Source organism: Bombus pascuorum, chromosome 13, assembly GCF_905332965.1.
Source record: "Bombus pascuorum chromosome 13, iyBomPasc1.1, whole genome shotgun sequence".
Taxonomy (NCBI): Eukaryota; Metazoa; Arthropoda; class Insecta; order Hymenoptera; family Apidae; genus Bombus; species Bombus pascuorum.
Window position 1 is genome coordinate 8,664,610 of NC_083500.1, and position 26,456 is coordinate 8,691,065.

The 26,456-nt window shown below is 34.8% G+C and overlaps 3 protein-coding genes and 1 long non-coding RNA gene across 10 annotated transcripts in view; 1 reads left to right on the forward strand and 3 right to left on the reverse strand.

The window, feature by feature from the left end:
• Positions 1–86: 86 nt before the first annotated feature.
• On the reverse strand, positions 87–9,385 carry LOC132913720 (facilitated trehalose transporter Tret1-like). Of its 2 annotated transcripts, none has more exons than XM_060972247.1 (3): positions 9,053–9,385; positions 2,145–2,458; positions 87–2,069 (listed from the first exon to the last, which is right to left on the reverse strand). In XM_060972247.1, the coding sequence occupies exons 1-3, from the start codon at positions 9,106–9,108 to the stop codon at positions 778–780; spliced, it is 1,662 nt and encodes a 553-aa protein (XP_060828230.1). In that variant the 5' UTR covers positions 9,109–9,385; the 3' UTR covers positions 87–777. The 2 variants fall into 2 exon arrangements, with proteins under 2 accessions (XP_060828230.1, XP_060828231.1); XM_060972248.1 differs by lacking the exon at positions 9,053–9,385 and adding an exon at positions 6,562–7,202.
• A 6,688-nt stretch (positions 9,386–16,073) lies between these two features.
• LOC132913746 (uncharacterized) lies at positions 16,074–19,841 on the reverse strand. Its single transcript, XR_009659432.1, has 4 exons — positions 19,770–19,841; positions 18,643–18,933; positions 16,958–17,214; positions 16,074–16,155 (listed from the first exon to the last, which is right to left on the reverse strand). It is a non-coding gene; the product is annotated as an uncharacterized LOC132913746 (long non-coding RNA).
• Positions 18,812–24,817, forward strand: LOC132913719 (carotenoid isomerooxygenase). 2 transcript variants are annotated; one of them, XM_060972246.1, is made up of 10 exons: positions 18,812–18,908; positions 20,913–21,169; positions 21,482–21,628; positions 21,705–21,846; positions 22,526–22,676; positions 22,936–23,165; positions 23,246–23,428; positions 23,503–23,934; positions 24,018–24,116; positions 24,260–24,817. In XM_060972246.1, the coding sequence occupies exons 1-10, from the start codon at positions 18,831–18,833 to the stop codon at positions 24,428–24,430; spliced, it is 1,890 nt and encodes a 629-aa protein (XP_060828229.1). In that variant the 5' UTR covers positions 18,812–18,830; the 3' UTR covers positions 24,431–24,817. The 2 variants fall into 2 exon arrangements, with proteins under 2 accessions (XP_060828229.1, XP_060828228.1); XM_060972245.1 differs by lacking the exon at positions 18,812–18,908 and adding an exon at positions 20,183–20,673.
• Positions 24,681–26,456, reverse strand: part of LOC132913712 (chloride channel protein 2) — a 34,798-nt gene continuing 33,022 nt past the window's right edge. For all 5 annotated transcript variants that reach the window (XM_060972232.1, XM_060972231.1, XM_060972230.1 and 2 more), the window contains one exon: positions 24,681–26,441. In XM_060972232.1, coding sequence (XP_060828215.1) covers positions 26,268–26,441 — 174 coding nt within the window. In that variant the 3' untranslated portion in view covers positions 24,681–26,267. The remainder of the gene's footprint in view (positions 26,442–26,456) is intronic.

The window sequence follows — 26,456 nt, forward strand, 5'->3', positions numbered from 1 at the left end:
AGTGTATTATTTTTTTGGAGAGACAGGACAGCATTTGTAACATTAGGATCATAGAGGTAGAATATGACTCTAAACTACACAATAAATATATTAAAAATATTTAATTTAACTTATAGTTTGCATTGTTGGAACTTGGGTACATTGTCACACCATGTTTGTTTACAAATGTTTCTTACATAGCTTGTTAACTGTATGTTACCTTCTCGTCACATATATACAAATATTATAATACTATAACAATAATAAATAGCACCTTTCGTATTTTGTGCGCATATTAAAACATCTGTAAAGCATGTACATGTTTTGTCTCCTTTCTTCCCTCTGTTCGTTTTTTGACGAGTAGATTTGATCCTGTCAATAACTCTTACAAAAATATATCTTATTACTACTATCTCATTTAAAAAATTATGTAGTATTTAAATTACCTGAATATTTTATCAATAAATAGATATCGTCGCAAATTAAAATTATCTTACTTAAAAATGAAAAATAAAATATCAGGATATCAATAATTGAAGTCTTAATATGATTTAATAGATCTTCATTGATTTTTGAAGTCTTTTGATCACATTACCAGTTCCGATGTCTTGTTACAAGACGAATATATATATATAATACCATTTTTCTGTTGTTTAAATTAAAACTACTCTTTAATAATAATATAAGAATTAATTTTGATTAGTAATAATAAAACATAGCCATGTAACTTTTGTGTTTGTTCAATGGAAGACAGATTCGTTAATTTGTGTCTATTAAAATGTTGACTGTGCGAGTAATTCAAGGCAATATCTGACCCTTTTTCGCTTCTAACATCTTTGGCTTATGTCTACTTATACTTCCGGTTCTTAAGTCATCGTTTCGTCCGGAAAAATAATCTTCTATTTCTTGAAGCGTTTTACCTTTAGTTTCGGGAAGACACAGATAAAAGTATATTGTGCCGAATAAAGATATGCAACCGTAAAGAATGAAAGTACCGTGCCGAGTAATTGAGCTAGCCAAAAACGGATACGTTTTAACTACTGTAAAGATAAAAGAGTGGGCTGCCATTGTAGTCAAACCTCCGATAATACCGCGTACTTGTGTTGGATACACTTCGCCTATCATTACCCAAGGAATAACAAGGAAACCAAGAGTGCAAGTTATAGTGTATGAAAATATACATAAAACAGGAAACCAAGTAGCAATAAGTTGAAAATTATTCGCAATCCAGTAGTTTCTTAACCACATATATCCACCTAATCCTATCATGGAAAGTCCACAACCAATGGAAGAAACCATCGTGAGAGGTCTTCGTCCACATTTTCTACATAAGATACAAGCGACAATGGTTGATACTAATCTAACTATCCCGAGAATTACTGCAGCTAAGTACTTGTTTAACGTTGCTCCTGAATCTTGGAAGATTTCAACGGCATAAAAAGTTATAACGTTTGTACCTGACCATTGGTATATTAAAAAATATAAAAATAGCAAAGTAAATGGTTTAACGGCATTAGGTTTTAACAGAGCGTTGACTATCTCACGAAATCCTGTTAATCGCTTGATATTGTTCTTATTTGAAAAATTGATAAGTGTCTCCATTTCTTGATTGATATTACATGTACTACCACGAAACTGTTGTAATGCTTCGCGTGCTTTGTCAGGTCTACTACGAGACATAAGATACGACGGTGTCTCAGGAAATAGAAACATCAACAGTAAAGCGGCAAGAGGTAAAATCCCACTAACAGCTGCACAGATGTTCCACGTAAGTACGCTTCCTAATAAATACTCGATTAGAACACCGGTGCTGACCCCGATACTTGCAAAAGCGGTCAACATTCCTCGTAGATGGGGTTGAGTCACTTCTCCCGTGTAGACGCGAGCTGGAGCACCAACCATGCCCGATCCAAGTCCTACGAAGAATCTTCCAGCGTATATCATATGAATGTCAGTTGCAAATGCAATTAATATCCACCCAAGTAGTGCAGGAATCTCTGTGATAATGAGAGATAGTTTCCTTCCAAGTACATCCATCATATATCCAGACATCAAACATCCGATGGGAGTTCCAATAGAAGACATACTAGCTGCAGGGAAAGCATAGTTTGTTATAATCATGATCATACGATTTTACGATTCTTAATTAAATGATATTAATTTACCGATCCATGATTCCTCGGATGAACCTTCGACGATGGGAATGGTGCTATTTGGTTCTTGAAGTTGTGGAAGAGCGATGGCAGAGAAACCAAAGGTCATACCAGTGTTGATAGTCCCAAGTTGTGCTACTACTGCTGCCAGAACTTGCCTGACAACGCTCCCATTAACATTACGACCATTTTCTGGATCACTGTTCGCACTGTTTGTCGCTAGCATAGGTTGCACATCTTCCAAACGATTGGATGACTGAATTTTTGGAAGTATCTTTGATTCCATCAAGGATGACTTCTCTGAGTTTTGGATATCACCATTTTTTCTGCAATAAATAATTCATTTTGTATTAATATGCGCCTCGTTAAATATTTACGTGAAATGAGATTACCTACACGATATAAATTTATATAATAAAATAGACAAATAGTTTTAATTTATTTGCATTTGAAAACATTTGGATCGATCTAAAATAAAACACGCAGTGATAGATATACTTTTCTGTATGTAACACAACGTATCCAGTTTAGTTATTTATCCATGGGCTGAGAGATAATTAGTTTTACCCGATAGAGATAAAGCGTGCGTCACATATGAAACTGCATATCGGTATTTACTTGAGAATCACCTTTTTGAAGAAAATAAAAGATGCATATATTCATGCATCCATTGAAAATTAATCTTTTCTACATTAATGAACTCTTGTTATCACGTTTAAGATATATACATAGTAGTAATACTCGAGATAACTCGAAAATTTGGCACTGCTTTTACGTTACTAAAATAAAGTACGACCTAAATTTCGCTAGCAGCTAGAAATCGATTTATGAATTATTTCTACGAACACCATCGTGTACTTTGTAATTTAACAAAGAGCAAATCTCGTATACAATTATAATAGCCTTGACAAAGTTCGAAGTGACTAAATAGCTGACGTGAATATTTAATGGAGAAAATTTTCTGTGGCCTGTGAACGAACTTAAAGGAGTAGGTCGATGTAATTAAGACCATCAAATCGGCAGAATGACGGAATTAACAAAGAGAACTTTGTGATACGTTGCTACGAATAGCACGCACTGGCATAGTGGTATCTTCATTGTTTGACAATTTCTAGAACATTAGCGAAGATGATGACAGTAAGACGGTTGTTTAGAGCAGATTACGAACCAACGTTAACACGAGTTATCGATAAGCGATTTTTTAAATCGGTTCAACTTCGAAAATACTCGTAGAAGCAGAACGCATACGAAGTTGAAAATTTCGTAAACTTTAAAACCGAACATTTTCTTGTCGTTGATTGAAATTGCACTTTTTTCTGACCACAGCTGCTAGCAATTATATTAGTGCTATCGCGAATAAGAATATGCATAGGCACATGCTTGTATATTCTATTATAGTACACGCACATATATATTCGGTTATCTTTACGCACGATAGTGTAACAATAAATTAGCCGATTGTATCACAAATCGGCAGTTTTGAATTGGAAAAATATTTTGGTCAAATATGTGAGTACTTCATTAGGCGCAGAATTAATAGAAAGGAGAAGTATTGTTCATAGAAAATTATAATAAACAGGCTACGAATTTTTATGCAAATTTACATCTTTATGAACATAATTTAATAAACCAATTATATGTTCGATATTTTACATATTTTTCTATATTATGCATATTTTCTGTACTTCTGCGTAATGAAATTTCCCGTAAATACATAAAAATCTGCAGTTTAATGATACACAAGTATTGAATATTATTCAACGCGATTTCCATTTGGCAAAATAAGATTGCGCGAAAAGATGATTGCGTAATTATTTCGCTACTTGATCCGTACTTTTCATATTTTTACATTGGATTTTCTTTCACAGTTTTGTAATGCAAATTATTTTAAAGATTCTGTACATTTGTACGCCCGTTGGAAACAAGCGGAGAACATACTTAACGTGACGCGAGCAACGCGAATGGTGCAACGATAAGCGCACGGTAATGATAAATATCACTGGTGAGATTGCTTTCACATGCAGATTTGTTATTAATAAAACACAGCTGGATGCAATGTTTGCAATGTACTCGTGTATAATCACGGCTTCGTTTCTACATGCTTGTATAATACAGATCCGATCTTTGTTTATTCGTGCGCGGAAACGCTGACAGATATCAAAAGAGTATAAAACGATACAACCAATATAAAATAGTTTTTCACGATTAGATATCCTTCACTTGTATGTATTCTGATACTCTTTGAATCAGAAAATAGTCGTATATGTAGAATGTTTACTAAAAGAAACACAGCCAAAAAGAGCGTTTGAATTCATCGACGATCTTTTAAACACGGCCTTGATTTTTATTTGTCGGCCTACATATTTTTTCGAGGAAAAAGAGAACAATAAAATGCACGTGTTTGTTCGTGGAAGCTTTCGAAGGCAAACATTAAATTTACACATCAAGTTTAAAACGTTCCTCTCCGCCTTGTCCTCGCTGTCTATCGCGTACACTCAGTCAGGAGAGACTCACAAATTTTGGCACACTCGGACGGAATTATTTCTGTCTACGAGTTACATGAAAGGGTTCAAGTGTAGAGTGTGTACTCTGAACACAATCGTGTTCTGGTTGGTGTATATTAATAGATCACTTACATCATGTGTTCGACAACGGAAAACAATAGGGACCAACGCCGCGGAAAATCGAACGGCGGAAATTCAATTTGTTACGGGAAGAAGTGAATTAATCGAACACCTAGTACACACGATTACGATCAACGATTGCTTCTCATCCGTTTAGTGATGCAAACGAGATTGTATTGCCTACTACTACTACTATTACTATTACCACGCAGACGTACATATCCGATGATTGCGATGATGATGGATTATCAAAAATACAAGAAGAATATATCAATACTGAGATTTGACAATCGAGGTCTATCAATCAACCAGTCAAACATTGTCGTTAAATACCTTCTTAAACCTCTCTATTGAATATGGTCGTATTTTTGCAAACAACATTCCAGAAAATAATAGGGAGTACCATGAATTCTATTCTATATCAAAGTATACAGGAATTAACGTTTATGACTTACGGAACTAAATGAGTCGAATGGATTAGAAACGTTGCTTTGTTCGCTACAACTAAGATGTAAAATTTTAACAAAGCACCGAAGAAGTCCAATTGTGGAGCAAATATATGTATAAGGAATGTAAAGCTTCATTCATAAAAATTCTAGGCTTTCTCCACAATAAATCACCTGTTATGTCTAAAATTACTATGAGAAATTACAAATTGATGGTTTTAATATCAGTTATGAACTCTAGTTCATTCAGATTTTTTGTAGAAAATATTTCACAGAGAAATAAGTATTGTTATATGGTCATCAATACTTAATGGTGCATATTAATAGGGTAATTATGTTAAGTCGCGGTAAATAGTCTCAATCGTTATTTGTTCATAACGTGTCGATCCTTCACCTAGAAAATTATCGACTGTGATTAATTATTGTTATCACAACCGAAAATGGATGTTCACGTGACGTACTCGAGAGCTTAATTTGCTTAAGAACATTGTGCAGTGAAAGAATGACTTTCATCGCTCGTCAATAATTGATGACTAATTGAGACAGATTAAAAAAGTAGCAGAATTACGAAGAAAATAAAATGTGGTTCAATTTCCTCACGTTCTCGTTATTGCTTGTCTTTTACGGCGAGTCGTTAATGTAACTAATTTTCTAGACTATCCGACAAGAGCGGCGGTTGAACATATTTTGTAAATTATACTTATAAATATTTTGTTGAAATCAGAAAAGGATCTGTAAAAATTACAACGAATCGCACAAGAGAAAGAAAAACGTGCGTCACGTTACAATCAGTCAATTATGATAAACAGTGAGAAAGCCAGGCTAACTTCCAACTGTAAGATTCTGATGAAAATTATACTAAATCATTGAAGAAAAAGACGAAATATACGCGTTACGATAAACAGTGCCAAGCTCAAAGGAATTTACAACTAGAATAGCTTAGTCAACATGTTTACGTGCTATGAGAAATTTCAATGTGCGAAAGGTTATAGAATGCATCTAATACGCAAAAATATCCAAAGTACTATAGTATTTAAGAGATTAAATAAAATATTTAACGTTTGTCCTTTTAACTCTGTTCACGAGAGAGAGGATTTGAATAAATCTTCGTAGTTTAGTAATTATTACTGAAACATTAAATGAAAAATTCGACTCTTTTGAAAGTTGGTGGGGAAAACAAATTATAATTACCTAAAGTAGATTTAGTGATATACATAATTACAATTGTTCGAGGCCAAACAATTAACACAAATTTTGCGTTATGTGTGACGGTGGGGCCAGGACATTGTGCAAGTAAAAGATGTAAAACAAACATGGCACAAACGCGTACATATACTTATATATTATGTACACACTTACTCTGCCACGGTGTTCGTCATATTGATCTTCGGTTGTCGTTTGCCCCAAACGGAACGATTTTAAAGTAAAATAAAATATGTACAAGTTATATATCACAGTCTATTAATCACAATGATATGATTGTTACGAGAGGAAATTCGCGCATTGTTTTTCCTCCTTTCTTTTCTCTCTTCCTCCTTTTGTTTTCTTCCCGTCTTTGTTTCCTCTTTTGTTTCTCTGTCTAAACTAGTTAGATTTCGTCACCTCTAACGAAGTATCACGAAATCACGTAGCGTTTTCCGGAACAGTTTTCGTTCTCTCAAGAAATTCTTGATACGCCAATTATTCGCCCTATTTCGTAGAATCCCACTTGTATCTTTTTCCATGGACAATATATGTACATTGATGATCGTGATTGTTTCTGCTTCTCTTCTCTCTTTGACGTTGATTTCTTCTTGCGATAGGAAATTTTGTTAGCGAAAATCGTAATCAAGCAAAAAAAAAGGGTGGAAAGAGGAAATCACAACGAATAGAAGTAAGAAAACACTCGTGTAGAAATTGCAGGAACGAAAAAGAAATTACTTTTATTCATCCCTTCTTGGACGACGCACGCAAAGCGAATGTACTCGCGACAACTGCCGGTAAAGCTTTATATAAGCAAAAGCGCCCGACCTTTTGGTTGGTCGAGTTCCCGCTGACCTGCGCAGTAGAAAGACGCGCGAATTTTGTCCGCGCGCACATGCGTCCTTCGAGCCGCCGCGTGCTCGTGAAAATTTCTTGAAAAAATGAAACTCGATCCAATTTATCACATCAATGAAGAAAATTCGCTAAAAAAAAAAATACTTTTATTGATATACCAATCAAAAGCTATTAAATAGAATTAAGGAGTGTACTACACATTTTGAGGCAAAGTATTCCGAAAAATTGTAAAAAATATTGCAAGAATTATAAATAGTATTAAAAATTCTAGAAAGATATACTTGATAAAAAATTGCTAAAAATCACTTGAACGAATGCTAATTCTACCACTGTTATTCTGATTGTATTTTCAGGTATTACTTGCTAATAATAATATGGAAATTGGATGTGGAATTTCAATTTACCACAAATAACATGTTCATATTAACTGAGTGTAAAAATAAAATATTACTAACAGGTCTGTCAGATGAGAAAAAAAGGATATGTTAAATTCTGATTTCTTTCCGAATCGAAAGTATACTCTGTAAAGCGCAATCTACATTCGTATCGATAAGAACAATCGCGAAGATTTGATCATTTGTTTATCTGAGAAAAATAGGACCGTATCGCTCGTCGCTTCTAGAACTCGTGACTGAATTTGTCACGATCGTTGTTTGTGAATTATGATATTGATGTCTCCTCCGCATGGAGCTAAATGTGCAAAATGAGATAACGGATAAGCAGAAATTCTTTTTTGGCACGTTTTCGTAAAGTTGCTCTCACCAAGAGATAAAATCTTTTCATAAAATCTCGAGGAACAATATTTAGATATCAAACAACATTAAAAACTAACTTGTTATTTTATCGCAAATATGATGGTCTAGAGAAATACATTCTTACTCGTCTGCATCATGTCTGCACGTCGTGTCGTAAGAACAGAAAATTTTCGTAATAGGATGCAGATTGAAGAAAATACGAATAAGAATGATATTGTATTTACTTTTCTTATATTTTAAGTTTTCTTCTAATTTTATATTATCTATATTTTGGTTTATTTTCGTACGATGACAAATCGTACATAGAATAAAACATACTACAAAACATGGTCACACATAAAGATAAGCTAGCCGAATAGTTCATCTTATATAAATACTGTAATCACAGAGCCTGACGTTTTTACCAATAGACAAATAGTCAGACTTTTATATAATTCTTTATCGAAGATAGCTTTGTACATACTCTACATTCTAACTATGCATTTATAATCTGGAGCTCAGCGCGTGTCTTCATTCATATCTTTCAAACAATTCTTTTAAGCAACGATTTTACTGAAGATAATTCAAGATACCAAAAGCCTGATAACGAAACTGCATCGATTTCCTCTTGACACAAAAATGATATCTACCTTCTTTTAATCCATGAAACTACTACATAAATCATCAATAAAAATTCTCACAACACTCGAGATAATTAAACCGTGAAAGGTTAATCACACGAGAAGTTACACTAAGCACGACTAATTTAAACCTTCTCCCTTCAAATTAAAATGAGTATTCCAGAGAAGGAAAATATTCGTAATCGTGACGAATTTTACGTGAAAACATACCCACCGGTCTTTAAAAGTTCCCAATGGGCTGTTTTCAAGCTAGAATCATAATTAGACAATTACCGACCGTATCACCGATCGGTTCACCTAGTGGACATGGAGAATGGTTGAACAAACCAGTTATATCATCGATTGAAGAGAGCACACGGTCAACCTCGAATTTATCTGATCTTTTTACCTTTCAAAAATGCATCGATGAAAGAATGTTCTCGTAGAGTAAGTACTTACTTGCTGAGAGACATACACTCGTCTGTAAATGTCTCGTAATTCCGGTTCCTGGACATGTTGACGAAGGACTGAACACGTTTGTCGGTTGTTGCGGTCGATTAAATTATTCTTGGTGGGTTATCGAGCCTGCTGTCACGAGTTTTCTCATATCAAGCTGCAGTCATGTGCCTCTTACGTCTTTTCTGTCTTGTTTTATTTAATTTCGCTTATTTTCATGCCGGGAGTAACATCTTTGTTCAACTAGGCACGTTAGACAGTGCGAGAAAATGATCCATCTATCTACCCTTTTCGTTGATCTTCGGCGATCCTATGAAATCGTGGATAATTCATGTCGAAATAATATTCCATTAGAATTAAAAATAATTTTTTAAATAAAATTTTCTATACAAAAATGTATCCTTCTACACGCTATGAATTTTCTAAGCATTCAACAACTTTTCCACTGTGACAAGTCGGTACTGTTATTGGATCGTAAATGCGCTCTTATCGACGATGTTGATAACGCATTATTGTCGGAAACAGATTACATATTTTTTACGTAAATTTAATCGAAATTCTTGCCATGGAATCGTAGCAATATTTCTCTCGCGTTTCATTGAATTAATTTTCTTATTCTCCGGCAAGAGGTCACTTGCAATCTTGGAAACGACCATCCTTTTTATGTAAGAAGATTTGTAAATAATTAATTTTTAGTAAAGTTGGAAGAAGAATCACTATTCATCGAAATCGAAATCAGTATTGATCTTCTGTCGTAAACACTTGAAAATTATTTCAAGAATGAAACAAGCCGCAAGACACGAAAAAATTTGGAGGAATTCGGAAATTAATTTACCTGCGACACTGTTTGACGGATTTTCACACTAATTTTGTACTTGTTTGTGTACCGAGAGGAAAAAACGTGCCAATAGGATGAATTCCTGAACGGACGGCAGCGATGCTTCTTATTTGACTCTCGTTGCGACACCTTTTGCATCGAATGAAAATAATATGAGATCATGTGGAATTAATATTCAGACACCGCGTTCAGATTAAAGCATGTTGCACAATCCTTCGTGTTCTGCAACGATGCACGACGTCTATGTCCTTCTAAGTTACTTGCATAATTCTAAAAGAAACAAATGATCGGAGAAAATACATCAACCGTATCGATGCGTGATCGCTGCTTCTTCACCAAGCAAACAAAGTTTTTCTCGAAGAAAAAGATATTTCTCTTAGTGAAATTTTTCATAAAGAAAATAGAAACTTCATCGTTAAAAAGAATCTACGTCGAATGGTTGAATTTTAAATGATGATAATTAAACTATCTTTAAAATTTTAAGAACTACATACATATTTTCTCATACATACATATGTATGTATTTCATTTCTACATACATACATATGTATGTATAAAGCGGGAAATTCTGCTTTTAGATTTTCTTCTTTTTTTTTAATTAAAATACTGAGAAGTAGAGATGATCGATATCTATGGATTTATCTATATCAATCGTTTTGATTGCGTAATTATTCAACTAAAAATGCAGGAACCTTGACATTATACACCAAGAAATTAAATTTGCAAATTATTCCAGACACATGCTTCAAAATAATATTACTTCTTTAAGTCTTGTACTTGCGATTTCCCATTTACTTTCTGGCAAATACATATGTATATATCACCGAAGATGTGATATTTACACAGAATGCTTAAAGAATGAATAATTAAAACATAAAGATATGTATGTACATATTCAACTAACTCTGCAACATTCTGTTTTTGCACATGCAGATATTTATTTGCATGAAATCATATCTAGAAAAAACGAGAAATTTATGCAAATAACTCAGATATCACTGAAGATAAACACTACAAGTGTAGGGGTCCTGACTTCAAGAGACGAATTATTCGGGACACTGTTTTGGCAGGTTCCCAACAGCTGGAGAAACACTCAAACATTGATGAAATCGACGCAATTGATCGATTGTTTCTTGATTTACGATTCCGCCAAGCTTATAAATTATGTAATATCGCATCGAAAATGAGATCGAATCCAAATTGGTCTTCGATCGATCGACCTGAATTCATTTTCACATACGTGTATTGCGGACTTCACTGATGGAGTTTGCTCGAGCAACGTGACTTTGAACTTTTTATTAACTCGTTTTCATTAGTGTCACGTTAAGTTTCACTGGTTACTTTCAATTGACATAGGAATGATGACCAAGCAAACAGGAAATGTTCAAAGATTTTATTAGTTTGCAATCTAGCAGCGTGAAGTCTTTGTTATGCGAACCGGAAATATTAAATTTTAACCCATATTAGAGATATTCCAATAACGATAAAAATTTTAACTTATGAATAATACAAAATTGTAAATATAGTTCGCAATATATTACCCTTTTGTTTATTCTTCAAATTATCTATAAATTTCTAAACATTTCTATAGGATCCTATTAACAGATTAAATTCCTATATGAATATCAAATTGTTTTCTTAAACGTTTACTTTTGATCTTCAAAGTGGAGCAATAGAAACAACACGGAAGGAAAATCTGTTTTCTTTGAGTAAGAATTAGATTAGGTAATAAAAGGTAAATTGTTGTGTTCCGAAGAAATAGGTCAACTATCTGTGGTACATCGAGATCGATGAATCAAGAGTTCATGTGTGGCACGCGTGCTAAGAGATCAATCGTCGGCTCCATTAGATCGATCACGGTTACTGTTTAATTGAATAATCAAATCAGAGGATAATAACGTGTCGCCGGGCTGACTCGTATGCGCTATCTACTGATTCTCACGAATCGATTACTCGTCACGAGGATTACACGAGGATTTCTAGAACTTAATCACGTGCTTAGGCTTTGGAAAATTACGGAAAACCTCTTACTGCATTACGAAGACTGATCATTCGTTACATCAATCCTAACCAAATAAACAGTACATTATGTTACAGGAATGGAGTTATCACGAGAAAAATATGCATATTCTAACACAATCTTCTAGCAAATTGATGTTTAACCAATGTAACGGTAATGTCTTTTCGACTTTACCAAAGAATTTGTTCGGAATCAGTGACAAACTAATCGTGTTATAAGAATACAGACTGGATTCTGATATTAGCTATAAAAATTCTAACAATTGGGTCTTACTTTAATTTTCCTCGTGTTACTTTCTAAGATTGAAAATCGATTATGTAACAGAGAATGATACTCTTCTGTTACTATCATCAAGTGTACCGAGCAAGTACACATGTATACATGTATATATGTGATCTCGTGTTACAAGTGTAAGTAGCGGTTCTACGGTGTTCATGGGCGGAAACCATTTCACTCTGTGGACAGTGTTGAACACGAGTCACGAGATCCGATAAAATTTGATAAGTCGCTCTCGTGATCTGAGAATGAGTCACGTACTTCACAACCTTCTGAAAATAATATGATTGATAAAAACAAATTCTATTATTTGTTCGTCGATTATGTGACGTAAGTTTGTTAGATCTATCTTTAAATATTGACCAAGCGGATTTGAGACAACTTGAAACATTGCTGAGAATAGGAGACAGTTTCAAAATACGACTCGAGGATTAAATTGATCGTAATCATTATACATATAGAGAGATGAAATTTTGAAAGAAAAACAGGTTCGATAGGAATTTAAAATCATGAAACTCGTGTATTTAGCATTGTCTTGCGTTATATTTCAAAGTCAAACGAAGCTTGTAAAGAGCTCTAGGACATGAATTAAATGATAGTTACGTCGATTAATGTTCGGTTGGCAATTGGAATACGACTCTTTGAATAGATATAACTGGAATTTTTTATAAGTTTCTTTAAAGAAGAAGAAACTTAGCAGGAAAAGAATGGATATTTAAAATTTATAAATGATATTTTTATTGATTGTAGAATAGATCTAAAATCAATAAACAAGTGGAAAATAAAGCCCGAGGAAATTCCACGTGGAAAAAGAAGATAAAAGCGAACAATAGCTGATTGGTAGCAAAATTCTAATATTAGAAAAATTCTTATTTATTTATTAGCATAGGTATTTTAAGTATACGATGTTACGCGTTATACGAGTTTATAGAGGCGTTTATTATATGCGTTAGGCGCAGTTAGCCGACAATTCTCGTAGATTCTCAACATTTAATTCGTTCAGTCCCTCAATGGTTCAAGAACAAGACCTATAAAATCAAAGATAAAGATCTATATTGTTATTACTTTCCATAATCTCTGAATGATTAAAGAAGTAGCAATCGCTCGCATTAAAATAAAAGGGTTTACAAGTGGTTATGAGTAACGAGATGTCAAACGAAACGCAATAGAGTTAATAGCACGAGAAAAACAACAGAGAATTGAACGGTACACGAAGGAGTATTTAATTAATCGACGGTTTAGTTCTATATCTTCTACGAACTTTGCCTTCAATTAGAATTTGTATTAACTAAATGCGCAACCGCTTCAGGCAATATAGTTTTTATATAAACTATTATGCTGACGGAGTTAATTAACGAGTTCAGGCCTGATAACTCTTGTTTGTATTCTCACATCCATCGAGTACATAGACGGAAATTGTCCGAGGCTTTCAAGACCAATAGAAACGGCATCAATAGAAATGCTTGATTTCTGGCGAGTTCTCATGACGACTCGACGTAATTTTTAAAAAGTCGCATAGAAAGTAGTTTGATATGAATATGGTTATCGAACACTGTGAGGAATATGGATATCGCGAGTGATGTCACTGTAGCGGATGTTCTTGCTTTCTTCGCTCCCGGACGTATTCACGATAACACTAGAATGACCAACAACATTATATTATAGATAGCTTATAATGAGTAGTTAAGAGTTAAATAAATACGTTGTCAGACAAGTAATGATTATTTGAAATCTATCCGAGGAAATTTGATAACGAATTCTAGTAAATACTAATTTTAATAAGGATAAATTTCTAAAGTAATAAATCTCTGCACTATAGAATTTCTGTGAACGTACTATTCACAACGATGGAACGAATAGTGATAGATATTCTTTTTGTGGAAGAGATTTTCTCCTTCTTGATTCGTGAAAGTGATCTATTTCTATCGATAGAATTTTGCTGTATGAGATTTCCTAGAAACGAGATTCTCGGCACAAATTATTTTTTATTTCTTTTATTAAAAAGTTAATGCAAGTAATTTATGGAAAAATGGAAAAAGAGAAATTAGAAATTCTAGCTAGGATTTTGATTTTTGTTGCAAAGGGTTCGTTTAATTATCTTCTTAACATTAGAGAATTTAGATGCCTTCCACTTCTTTTATAGTTATTAATGTCCGAAGCTGTTCTACACTAAGAACTACCTCGATTATCTGTAGTACTTAACATTCAACAAGAAACATAAAAACACCATAAAAAATCCAGGTAGAAGTAAAATTTCTATAAAATGAAAAGTTATTCAAATTTCAAGTAAACACGATTTTGAACTTCCTAGATCTAAGGATTCTCAGATTATAGGAAACATTAGACAGTGCTATCGCTATTACTACTAAACTAAAGTATTAGTATTTAATTAACTTGTAAATTACTTTGTATTTATGTAACGAAACACCTGATTATTGTGACGTTTCTGAAAGGAGGGTAAGATTGTTCTATCACTTGTTGCCGTTTCTCATATTAATAATGTTTGCCAACGTCTAATTTTGGAAACAATCGAACATTATTAACATATATAAATAAATCATTATTTTTTTGGAGTAGTTTAAACATATTTCTTCTAATTGTTTCAACTAGAAATATTCAACACCATAAATAAAATAACGTTATCGTCCATGTAACATCTTCTTCTTTTATTACCTGTGTGAAATTAGGTTTTTCTCGATCATTACATCAGACAATATCGTTTCAAATGTATTTTTAACGGTATTTGTAACGGCGGTCGTTCTCGGGAACTTTTTTAACGAACAGGAGGCAATGAATCATGCGGAAAAGTCTTGTCACATGATCTGCTTCCATAAAATTGCTCATGCGTCATGGGTGTAGATTAGGATGTTGAACGACGCGTGAGAATTTCGCGATACACTCTTTATAATTATTATTATAGTGGTACAAATGGTAATGTTTTTCTCTTTTTACGTTATACGGAATTGAACACAAGAGACTGTGAAATATTTCTAATTTTCATAACTTGCAATTCAAATATCAACCTTGCACTTTGCACTAGGATTTATCCTTAGCATTTAAAGTGATTGTATAAAATATGAAACATCATATCTAATCTTTGCATAAGAGTTCTCGTTAAAAAGTGTTTCAGTAAAAATACGGTAGAAAATATATCATGAACCGCTTATTTGTGTCACGAATTTCAAAAAGTGATAAATGTTATTATGAGAATGAAAAATTTTTATATATTTGATAAATACTTCTACAAAAACAGCGGAATGGTAATAATAGCTTTTATCGGTGCAACGTGTCTCAATAAACACGCAGTGAGCTGAATATGTAACGATTTGCTCTTTATCAGAGGAGGTAAACATCAAGAACAAGTTCATATAACGAATTATTTCAAAATGTAACTTAAAATAGACATGCATCGTGCTCGCGAAAAGTTAAGTAAGTTAAGTAATATTTATCGATTAACATCTGTTGTTTATTTTCTTCGATCTCTACTCATTCAGATTTGAATAAGGCAAATTAGTTTGACACGTAATCGCGAATTCTCACGTTCATTCTTGTAACAACATTATGTGATTTAAAAATAAAGTTAGCACTCATTACTTTCGTTGACAGATGGCAGACGAGTGCTATTTCCTACGGAAAGTCTATCTTTTATTGAATGTCTCTTTTAGCGACTTTATGACATATGACGCTCGAAAGAATTGCAGATGGCATACCGAGCAAACAATATACTCGATTAAAATATCCTTGGAGCATGCAGTTTCGATAAAATTATCTTTAAGAAGTTGTGATCTGCCTCAACAAAGTCTAGGAGTTGACGGTTTCAGAATGGTTGATGAACATGTTTTAATTGGAGCATCTTAACTCAAACCTTTTCTAATAACCCCATCCTTCAATCTGGTTAAAGTAGTAATGCTTTTTTACAGTTTTTCGTACCTTCGATAATTCGGTAATCATTCAGGATAGGCCACTTACTTCCTGTAAAAGTGAAAAATGGACATTTGTTACGTGCACACTGCACGTGGAAGTGTTGATCGATAAAGTCAACAGCACTGGGAATTAGATTACGTAATCAGTTAAATACGTTACTATGCATCTATACGAGAAAATGTGGTTAAAATATGTTTAAAAGAATTATAGCACGACGGTAGTGAGTATTACGTAAATCGTTTGACAACTGAGAAAATTGATGATTTCAAATAAAATATTCTCGAACTTTATATCGTTCGAATCATACCAGAATCATTTGTTCATAACTAAACATAAAGTATCAATTTTACGCGATATGTATCATTTTTTTGTTTTCAAATATACTGTATATGAGGTAGGTAAAGTAGCCGAATGAGCCGAATCGTTGACACGTAAAAATGTCGATATTCCATTATCATTATCTTAACCTTGACCTACACATTTACAGGGCGCATAAAATTAAAAGCACGACGATCGCCGTGTGTCTTAGTGCGTACAAGCGACTATTTTTAATTAAAAAATGAAGTAACGAAACAGGGGGAAAATATGTTCCATTATGTTATGTTAAAGTTGTAGATGTTCGATAGTAGATTACGCCATGCAAGATGAAAGAAGATATTCAAGATCACGGACAGTATGTATTTTCAGACGTACAAGATACCTCGCGATAGCTATGCAATGATCTCCTACAAGTAGACTCGATGAAAGTTCTAGACGATTGCATTGGCTTTCTACACAGTTGGTTTGTATGACGGCGCTAACACGATTTTATTGTCTTTGTTTGCGGGTACGGACCATTCACGTGACATACCTCTCGCGTCGAGCACGTGACTGGCACGTGGTACGAGCATGTGTGCACCGTTTCATGCAGAACTCCACGTATCGTTGCTTGGACGCGAACTTGGGCGAGCAGTAGGCTATGTGTCATGCAGAACGTTTGACCCACTGGTTAGTGTTGGTTAGCGTGCACGCTAGCACGTAGAAAACAAGCTTCAACGCGAGACGCGTGCGTCAATCAACTTTATGCATCTTCTGCGTACCAAATTTCCCTTGTAGATATCTCGAATCCTGTAAACAAGATACCGACACGTAAATATGCACCAGATGCATATATCCTATTCAGTTAAAGAGGTTTGAATAGTATTTCGTGTTACATATACAAATTGGTAATGATAATTATGAAAAGGTAATAACATTGAAAAATAACCATTTATTATGCTTTTTATCTTCTCTGGTTTATCTCCACTGATTGACGTCATTGGTAGGATAAATTCTATTGGAGAAAGTGCAATTTTCATTCGTAATTCGTGGATGGCTATTATATTTGACTGTAAAATGGAAAATTCCGTTCAACGAGTATAATATGAATTCGATTTGTAGCGCGTTTAATAATAATATTAGTAGTGAAACATTTGTTATGATAAAATCCTGCTCTATAACGAATTGACAGCATACACTCTCTTTTCGAACTTTCTAACGCAATACATATGTAAGTAACACTTTCTTAAGTTTACGCGAAAACAACGATGATCGAGAAAGATTATCACGATACGCTATCATCCGTGTCATTTCGTCCTCGTTACAGTTACCTTTAATCTCTTTTCCTCTCTCTCTCTCTTGTACTCTTAAGCGATTTCTATATCTCAAATTCCTCCTCGTTTGTTCAATTAATGACTACTGTGTATCTAACTAAAAACAAAATTCAAATATGATGGAAAGAAAAATACAGTTGAGTAAATGCAAAACGAACGAGGGATTAAGCCTGTTTGAACCATTTTTATCGCGTTGATCATACAACGATTAATTGCAGTCATCCGCTAATATATGAATTACAGTTAAACATTAAGCATATCTTTAGTTGCTTAATGATGCACGTGATTCGGATAAGTATTATCTTATCTGAGAAACAGGTGCTCATCAGAAAACGGAAGTTCATCCTTGAAATTGATCTAAAATCTCGATCTAACGTGAAAAAGATTTTGATATCAGCCTTTAATTACTATTTAACCTACTACTATTTTATTGCATCGTTGATGTTTCTGTCTAAAGGCGAACAAGACTCAGCTGCAAACACATGCGACTACATGCATACGCATAGAATGCTAATTCCTGAGAGAAACGACTGACGATATTGAAAAGATGGTCACGGAATAAATTAACTCTTAGGTGGTGGCTTAGAATCATTGTGATTTCATTGCGTCTTGTTGACTACCAATTTAAATCGTAAAGAAAGTTGCTAGTAATAACTGGTAACAACAAATTAAATTGTTTTGTCTTTTTTTCTTTCCCTGATATATCTAAAAGATATTGTATGTCAAGTGATAAACGAATTAAAAATTTACAGCGATGGACAAAAGTTAAGATCAACACAGGTTAGTTTTTCTCGTAAAATGCTTTTGTTCATCGCTGTACATGAATTTTCAATGGAAGATAAGTTTGATATATGATTATTATTTATAATATCAAAAATTAATAATTCAATAATGAGAAATATACCAGAGAGGAGAAGGTTCCGGACGAACGTCTGAAAAATATGTTGACGAACATTTCTGATGGCAACATTTTGCTTAACCACAACCAGTTCCGCGAATAATATTGGCCTGAGGCCAAAAGTAACAAAATGATCGGCATTCAGCCAATGGAATAAAATTTGCACGAAGTTTGTCACAAGAACGCGACGCAGGATGTCAGAGTTCCTTAAGAACTCAATTGTTCTAGAGAAGCCATCTATTCTGGACTGCAGCATCGCCACCTTGTTCCCGGTAATAGAGACGTTGATAGTGTTACCTGTCGAAAAAGATGGTTGCATCAAATCGGTCACGCGTTTCTCACGGTTGATTCGTGAACATTCACGACAAAGTTAGATAAATACCACGGATTCGGGGATATAGAAACGGAGCGTAAGCTTAATTTATAGACAGAAAAAATAAAAATTACTTCGAGTGAGTGGGAAACGCAAAATTGATTACGTAGACCACGCATTTCCATGCATGCTTTGTATTGCTAATTTTAGGAACTATTAATCTAAATTCTTGCTAAAAATTATTATCTTTTAGACTTCATCCATTGTTAGAATTTACAAAATAAATTCAAGAAAAGATATATGTCACTTTTTCCTTTAAATGTTTATAATTTACTTTATGAAATAATGATTAATCATATTCGTTAAATATCAACTGTTAGTGTTTTATGACAAATGATAAATATATACGGCTGCGCAAATGCTAAAAAGTATCCGACAAAAATTAGGCACAATTTACTTGTCCGGAAATGGCTTCTTCTCGTGATATTGCGCTACGTCTCTATATTCCTATATCGACAAAGAATATATATCTTCATTATCGAATCATCTATCATTGTATATATATGTCGTACATATTAATTAAAAGTCACGAGTACACAATGAAGAAGGATGTCATTAAACTGGTATTAAACTTAATATGATGATATGGAAAGCGATATTTCTGTTTATGATTTGACGTAAATTAAACGTGCGAGATATTTCATGCGGTTAAGACATTTTCCCGAAGAATTTCTTGCCTATTTGTGAGAAAACGACTCCCTCGATGGAGAACACGTATCTAATCTATTAAGCGATTATTTCTACACAGGAGAATAGTTACCATATTTAGGATCGAAAAAAACTCTGTTTCTATTCGCCTAGTTCCCGATTCATGAATATTCCAATGTGAGCGAGCTCCTTGACATAAATTATATTTTATCTACGACTCATGTACTAATTTTAAGAATCTATACGTAACGTGGATTTCATTCCGACTGCCATCTAGCAACAAACCGCAGAATCTACTTTATCATTAGAAATGATCGCCGATAACATAAATACCAACACTTTCTACATGACTAATAAAAAATATACATTTTGAAATAAATAAATACATAAAATCGAGATATACTCCTTTTGATTTCATTAATCGTTCCACTTTAATGTTAAAACGAATCGTAACGAATCTTCCATTGGTAATTGGTGAGAAAGATGTCACGTGTCAATTAACCACGTGCGCCAAAGGATTGCCAGGAGTTGGGCAAGGGTGAAGTACACGTGACTGATCGTGGGGCTTCGAGCAACCGGTGCTGGTAATTGGATCACGGGAGAAACTACATTTTAAGGTCAGCAGATTATCGGAACAATGTCATTCGTTCGTCGAAGCCCCGAGAGGAAAGATGGATTTCACCCACAAACGAGTCTATCAGATTTTGTCAGCGATCCTAGACCCGTTGACGAGAGAATCAGACGAAAACGAAGAGGATGAAACTTAACACTAAAGTACCGATACGTGCCTCTTAAAATTAATTAAAAATAATCTGTGACCGTGAAAAAAGTTCATGTACGCTCTTAGCCCCTTATTTCTGTCGGATTAGCTTGGATTAGTATCCGCGAAAGTTGTTATGAAATCGTCTACGTTTAATAGATCGCGATCGGAAAATGATTTTTCTTCCGTAAAACTGCACGGACTCGACGACCTGTTATGCAGGAAACGAATGAAATTGTCCAAGACATCGTTTCGAGTAAGTCCTCGTATAAGTTAATCTATCAGCGCACTAGGGTCTCGTTAAATTGTTATTTTATTCCAAGCCTGTCTTTCAACATGATTAACGCTGTCAAAAGTTCCCACGAGTATAGTTTCTACTGTGAAAATATCTTTAAAGTTTCGAACGAATTTTAAACTGTCTTGAACAACGGTAGCTGCAAAAGCTCGAACTTTAAACACAGTAAAAAATTTCATCTCATATAACTTCGATCTTAGTTGTACGATGTCGAAGACTGTCTGAAGACCAGCGAGAACGAATTGGAGGAAGAGAAGACGAATTATTTTCCAAACTGCGACGCGTCTGTCTGGATGAGATCTTGCAAGAAGGAAGTGATCGAACCCATAATTGGCGAAGTGATAGGGAAGATACCAAGTTGGCTGAAAGGAACTTTGTTGAGGAATGGACCGGGTAGCTTACAAGTCGGAGAATACAGCTTCAATCACCTGTTTGATAGCTCAGCTTTATTGCACCGGTATGTTTTTGTGGTAGAAGAAACATTAATAGATTGAGATATTAGTTTTAAAAAGTCTAATAACGTTTGTAACAGCTTCTTAATGATAGAAATTATTTTTTAAAATATACAGTTTACATAACTATTCGACTTCAATACGTAATCCAGACCTTGAAAAAAATCTCCATGGTACTAACGAAGCAATAATAGCTGATTGTTATCGATTATAATCTGAGGTCGGAAGCCTCACGTAACGTTCATACTGCATCCACGAAAGGTGGAAATCTTTAAAGTATAATTCGAATAATTTCGTATATCTTCTGGAAAAAATAGATTCGCAATTGCTAATGGGAAAGTGACGTACCAATGCAGATTCGTTCAAACAGACGTGTACAAGAAGAACAATGCTGCCCAAAGGATAGTGGTTACTGAATTTGGCACGAAAGCAGTACCAGATCCTTGCAGAAGTATTTTCCAAAGGTACCAAATGATTCAAATAAAACATTAATAAATTATGATATTCAAAGAACATAGGTATTGATAAAATTTTGTGTAGGGTCGCAGCGGTATTCAAACCTGAAGACGACTCTGACAATTCTATGATATCTGTATACCCCTTTGGTGATGAGTATTACACATTTACGGAAACGGCTGTGATTCATCGTATCGATCCAAAAACTTTGGAAACTACAGGCAAGGTAATGATTCTTATGCATGCATATTCGCTGTTACGTCGCGTGAGATGGTCCGTGCGACGTCCCTCATGGTCTGGCCGCCAAGGCCCACATATCGTTACACTAATCCGCAGTAAACCTAAGGAACCACCATAAACTGAATCTTTTTAACTTAATCTCTACTCATTTTCGATAAGTATTTTCGATTTATGGATGATCCTTAAAACAGTCCTTAGGTTTATTGTACGCTTTTGTAAATTACGGGGAAAGCGGATGTTTGTCTAACGGAAAAGCAGGTTTTCCTCTATGAACAAGGACACTCATGAGCCGTGTCGGCAGGAGACTTTCTTCTCATATTTTTACTTATTAACGTTCGCTATAACCAATGGGCATCGCGGATCGTTACCCTCACTTTCCTACCGAAAAGTGTAAACAACGAATCCGCGTTCTTAGTTCAAAATGGCATCCCTATTATCCCACAAAAAATAAGGGGATCGACCTGTTTGTGATGTCGATTGTTATAATCGTAACAGGAATTTACGACTCCCATTGACGCGCTTCATCGCGATCGCGTCTCCCCGCGACTGGAAGAAAATACATTCGCATTGCTTTATAATTCACTTTATGATGACTGTATGATGGTTGCACGATTATGATCGTGATAGCCTATGAGTAATTTTATTCGTCGATTTTATGATCGCAGGTAAACGTGTCAGATTACGTTGGAGTTGTGAACCATACATCTCACCCTCACGTAATGAACGATGGCACCGTTTATAATTTGGGACTGAGCATGACGCCAAGAGGACCTTTGTACAATGTCGTATGCTTTTCACCCAATCAAATGATCATTGGTTAGAGTTACCCTGAATTTTTAGCTAATAATTAAAACGTGGATATTTATGCAAATTCATATTTCAATGAATTCAACTGAAGGAATGAAGTCGAAGCAGAAATTTGTTTCGCTTACTGTATATCACAACGAGTACTCTTACTTTGCATATTTTATATATTTTTGTATATCTTTACATCGTTCGATTTTTCATAAATGCATAAAAATCCGCAAAGTGGAAACCATTGGTAAAATAATGTCTTCTTAATTAATTTGTTCAGATGATTCAGGAGAGGAGAAGGAATTATCTATGTTCGACCAAGCCATCATCGTCGCCAGTATCCCATCTCGATGGTTACTGAATCCTTCTTACATGCACACCTTTGGTATTACTGAAAATTATTTCATTATCATAGAACAACCATTAGCAGTGTCTCTGGCTACCGTTGTATCCTGCAAAATAAAACAACAACCAATGCGCGCAGCTTTGAAGTGGTACGAGAAGGAGAACGTAAGTCAAGTCTATAAAAGAATTCTCTTAATTTTTAATAGAAGAGCGTGAAGAGATATATCTTCCTTTTATCGTGACAGACTCTCATACACGTGGTTTCGAGAGAGACTGGATTGTTGGAGAGGACGTTTATTTCAGAGGCATTCTTTTATCTCCATATCATCAATCAATTCGAAACTCGTGATCGTGATTACGTGGTACTGGACATCTGCTGCTATCGTGATGCCAAGATGTTAGATTGTCTGTTTGTCGATGCAATGAAGGTGATATATAATTTTGATGAAGTTAGTTAAAGGGTGGTAATGGAACCTAGATGAATGTTTTTGAATGATTGCAGAATTTGCACAAGAACCCTGACTATGCCAAGATGTTTCGGGGCAGACCTTTGAGGTTCGTATTACCGATGAAACGTCCACGGTCGGATGTACCATTGGAATATAATTTGATTACCGCAAAAACGGTGAACCAAGGTCTGGAGTCTTTCCAAGATGACTCTGTCAGATGTCAAAGTAAATCTAGTTCAGAGTTCGTTGAAACGTCGACAAATGACGAGGAGGTTAACAAGAGCAAAAAGAATGATTATAAGAATATTCTTCAACGAAAAGCAACCGCTCATAAGCTCGCCAATGGTAGTATCTTTGTAAAACCAGAACTTCTTTGCGATCTGGGCTGTGAAACGCCACGTCTTAATTACGACTCCTGTCTTGGAAGAGAGTATCGGTACTTTTATGCTATTTCTAGTGACGTGGACTTGGATAATCCCGGAACGGTACATATCGTCTAATTTTACTTTTTGTATAAACTTTGATATATTATGTTACAATTACTGGTATGAAAAATATTTTTTTATAGATCATAAAGGTAGATATCTTGGAAAAAACAAGGAAAACTTGGTGCGAAAAAAACGTTTATCCAAGTGAACCGATTTTTGTACCGGATCCTAATGGCAAGGTAAGAGATCTAGAGATCTGAAATCCTAAAATTTCTATGATGTCTGAAAGAGTATAGATTATAAAGAATCGAAAAAAGATATTCTATAAGTAAATGACTATTCTATAACTAATTTGATTTACATATCTATCTCAATATTTCAGAACGAGGACGATGGCGTGGTTCTCAGTTCTATTGTATGGTCTGATAAAGAGACACGTGTTGGATTGCTGATTCTAGACAGCGTGACTCTTACAGAAATCGCAAGAGCCATCTTCGATACTCCTGGCCCCGTGCCAAAATGCTTACATGGTTGGTTTACCTTGGACAAGTAAAATAAACTGAGGTTTTCGAGAGATGGATATCGGATCTTTGACTCATTGATGGAAATGATTTGGACGTTATGTGACATGTATTATATCAAACAGTTGATATATCTTTGTCACATCATATTATATTTTTCAGTTATTTCCATTTTGTTGGCTTGATTATTGCTTTATTAGTAGCTTCGAAATTAGAATGTTCCCTTTGCAAACTGCAAACTGCAAATTGCGATATTAAGAAGAATATCAACTGCACAATATGTATATAATATAATAAATTATTTAATGTCTTCTCCCGATTGTACAGTGTATTTATATTTGGCGATTAGTGTTTTGCATAAAGCTTCGATGACGTGTAACGCAAATAAATTTACAATAAAATGGGATGCATCGTGAGAATATTTGTCAGATGGAATGTAAAATGCCCTACTCAAACATTGTCCTTAAATTAATATCCACAAATATCCGGTCCGTCGTGTCAATCCACAGAACATTCAGTTTCTGGTCCTAGATACCTTTACAACGATTAATTAAGACATCGTTTTAAATTACGCTACGTTCTTGTTAAAATAATCTACTGTCATAAACGCGATATCTCTTCGTCGGGTGTCTAATCAACTGAAACAAATAAATTCTGGCAACGAAAATATCGATTTAGGTTGTCTGTATGTCCTTCAGTTCGATATAACAGAGCAGCAAGGCGAATAAGTTCATCTTAATTCGTAAAAATAATCTATGCGCACATTACTGCAAAATTTAATCAAATCTTTTAGAAGATCCTCTCGAGCACGTTCGTGCGAATAAACTTATCATGACTTAATAAGTTTCACGTACTTAGAATTAAAGATTACAATAAATAGGGTTGGCACAACCATAGTCATAAAATTAGATACTACAAGAGCACTTAACGCGAGCCACGAATGCTTTCTTAAATAATTAACTCGATAAAATCACGCTTGTCACAAGTTGCAGAGTATGCCCGGTTCCTTAAAACATAATACATTAGTGATCACGTTTATGACTCGCGTTGCTGGCCACTAAATACAGACACGCGATTCACAGCATATTTCTTAAAAGGTGAAACCACTCGTCGGGATTCATTGGAGCACCACGTTTTAAAATACATACATAGTTCTCGAGAAACTTCGACATTTCAACAAGGCATGGTTCGCATCCAAGCCATGGGACAGGAGGATGTTCCTCTGAGCACTTATATCACCAAGTCAAAGAGTTATATTAACGCGTCACAACCATTCATTCTCAAATAGGCATGTGGTAACTCTCACTCTCTTCCTTTCTCTGTTTCTACATGATTATAGGATAATCGGAAAAGGAATCACGCGTGCAGAAAGGAATTCAGTTAAAAGAAAAAAAGCAGGAAAACTTGACAGACCCTGATATGAATCTTCGGTACCGAAAGCTTCCTTCTACGCGCAGAGAAAACCACAAGCAACAATTGCTAAATCGTTTACCAATTTTCAAGTTTAATACAGGACGACACGTTCGATATCGAACGCCTGTCACCGTTGTGGAAAGCCTTGAGAATTGTTCGCCCTGCACGATGGTCTTGTCCCGAGATTAAGTACGAGAGATGTTCAAAAGCGAGCGTAACTACGCAAGCGGCTAAGAGTATGACTTGTTGCTCGAACTTCACGGGGAGTATTCTACGCTCACGGAAGAAAGGGAATATTTTATTAAAAAAGAAAAATAAAAGGAAAACACGTCTCTCGTTCGGGTCATATTGCCGATCCTGACAATACGACTATCACATTTTTGCTTCTACTTATCTCTCTCTCTCTCTCTCGCTCATTTTCTCCCACGTCTTTCACTCCTTTCCTCCCTCTTTCACTCAGACTTTTTCAACTTTCTCGCAATCAACGGAAGCGATAGAGTTCATCGTGCTGACGTTTTTGCTTTCCGTGTCCGTTTCACTCTTCGCGATACTGGATGTCGAGACGCCTATATGAGATTCCGAGTGCATGGGCAAGATTCCAGCGTTCGCGTCTTCTATCGCTTTCCTTAGCTTTGAACAACAACA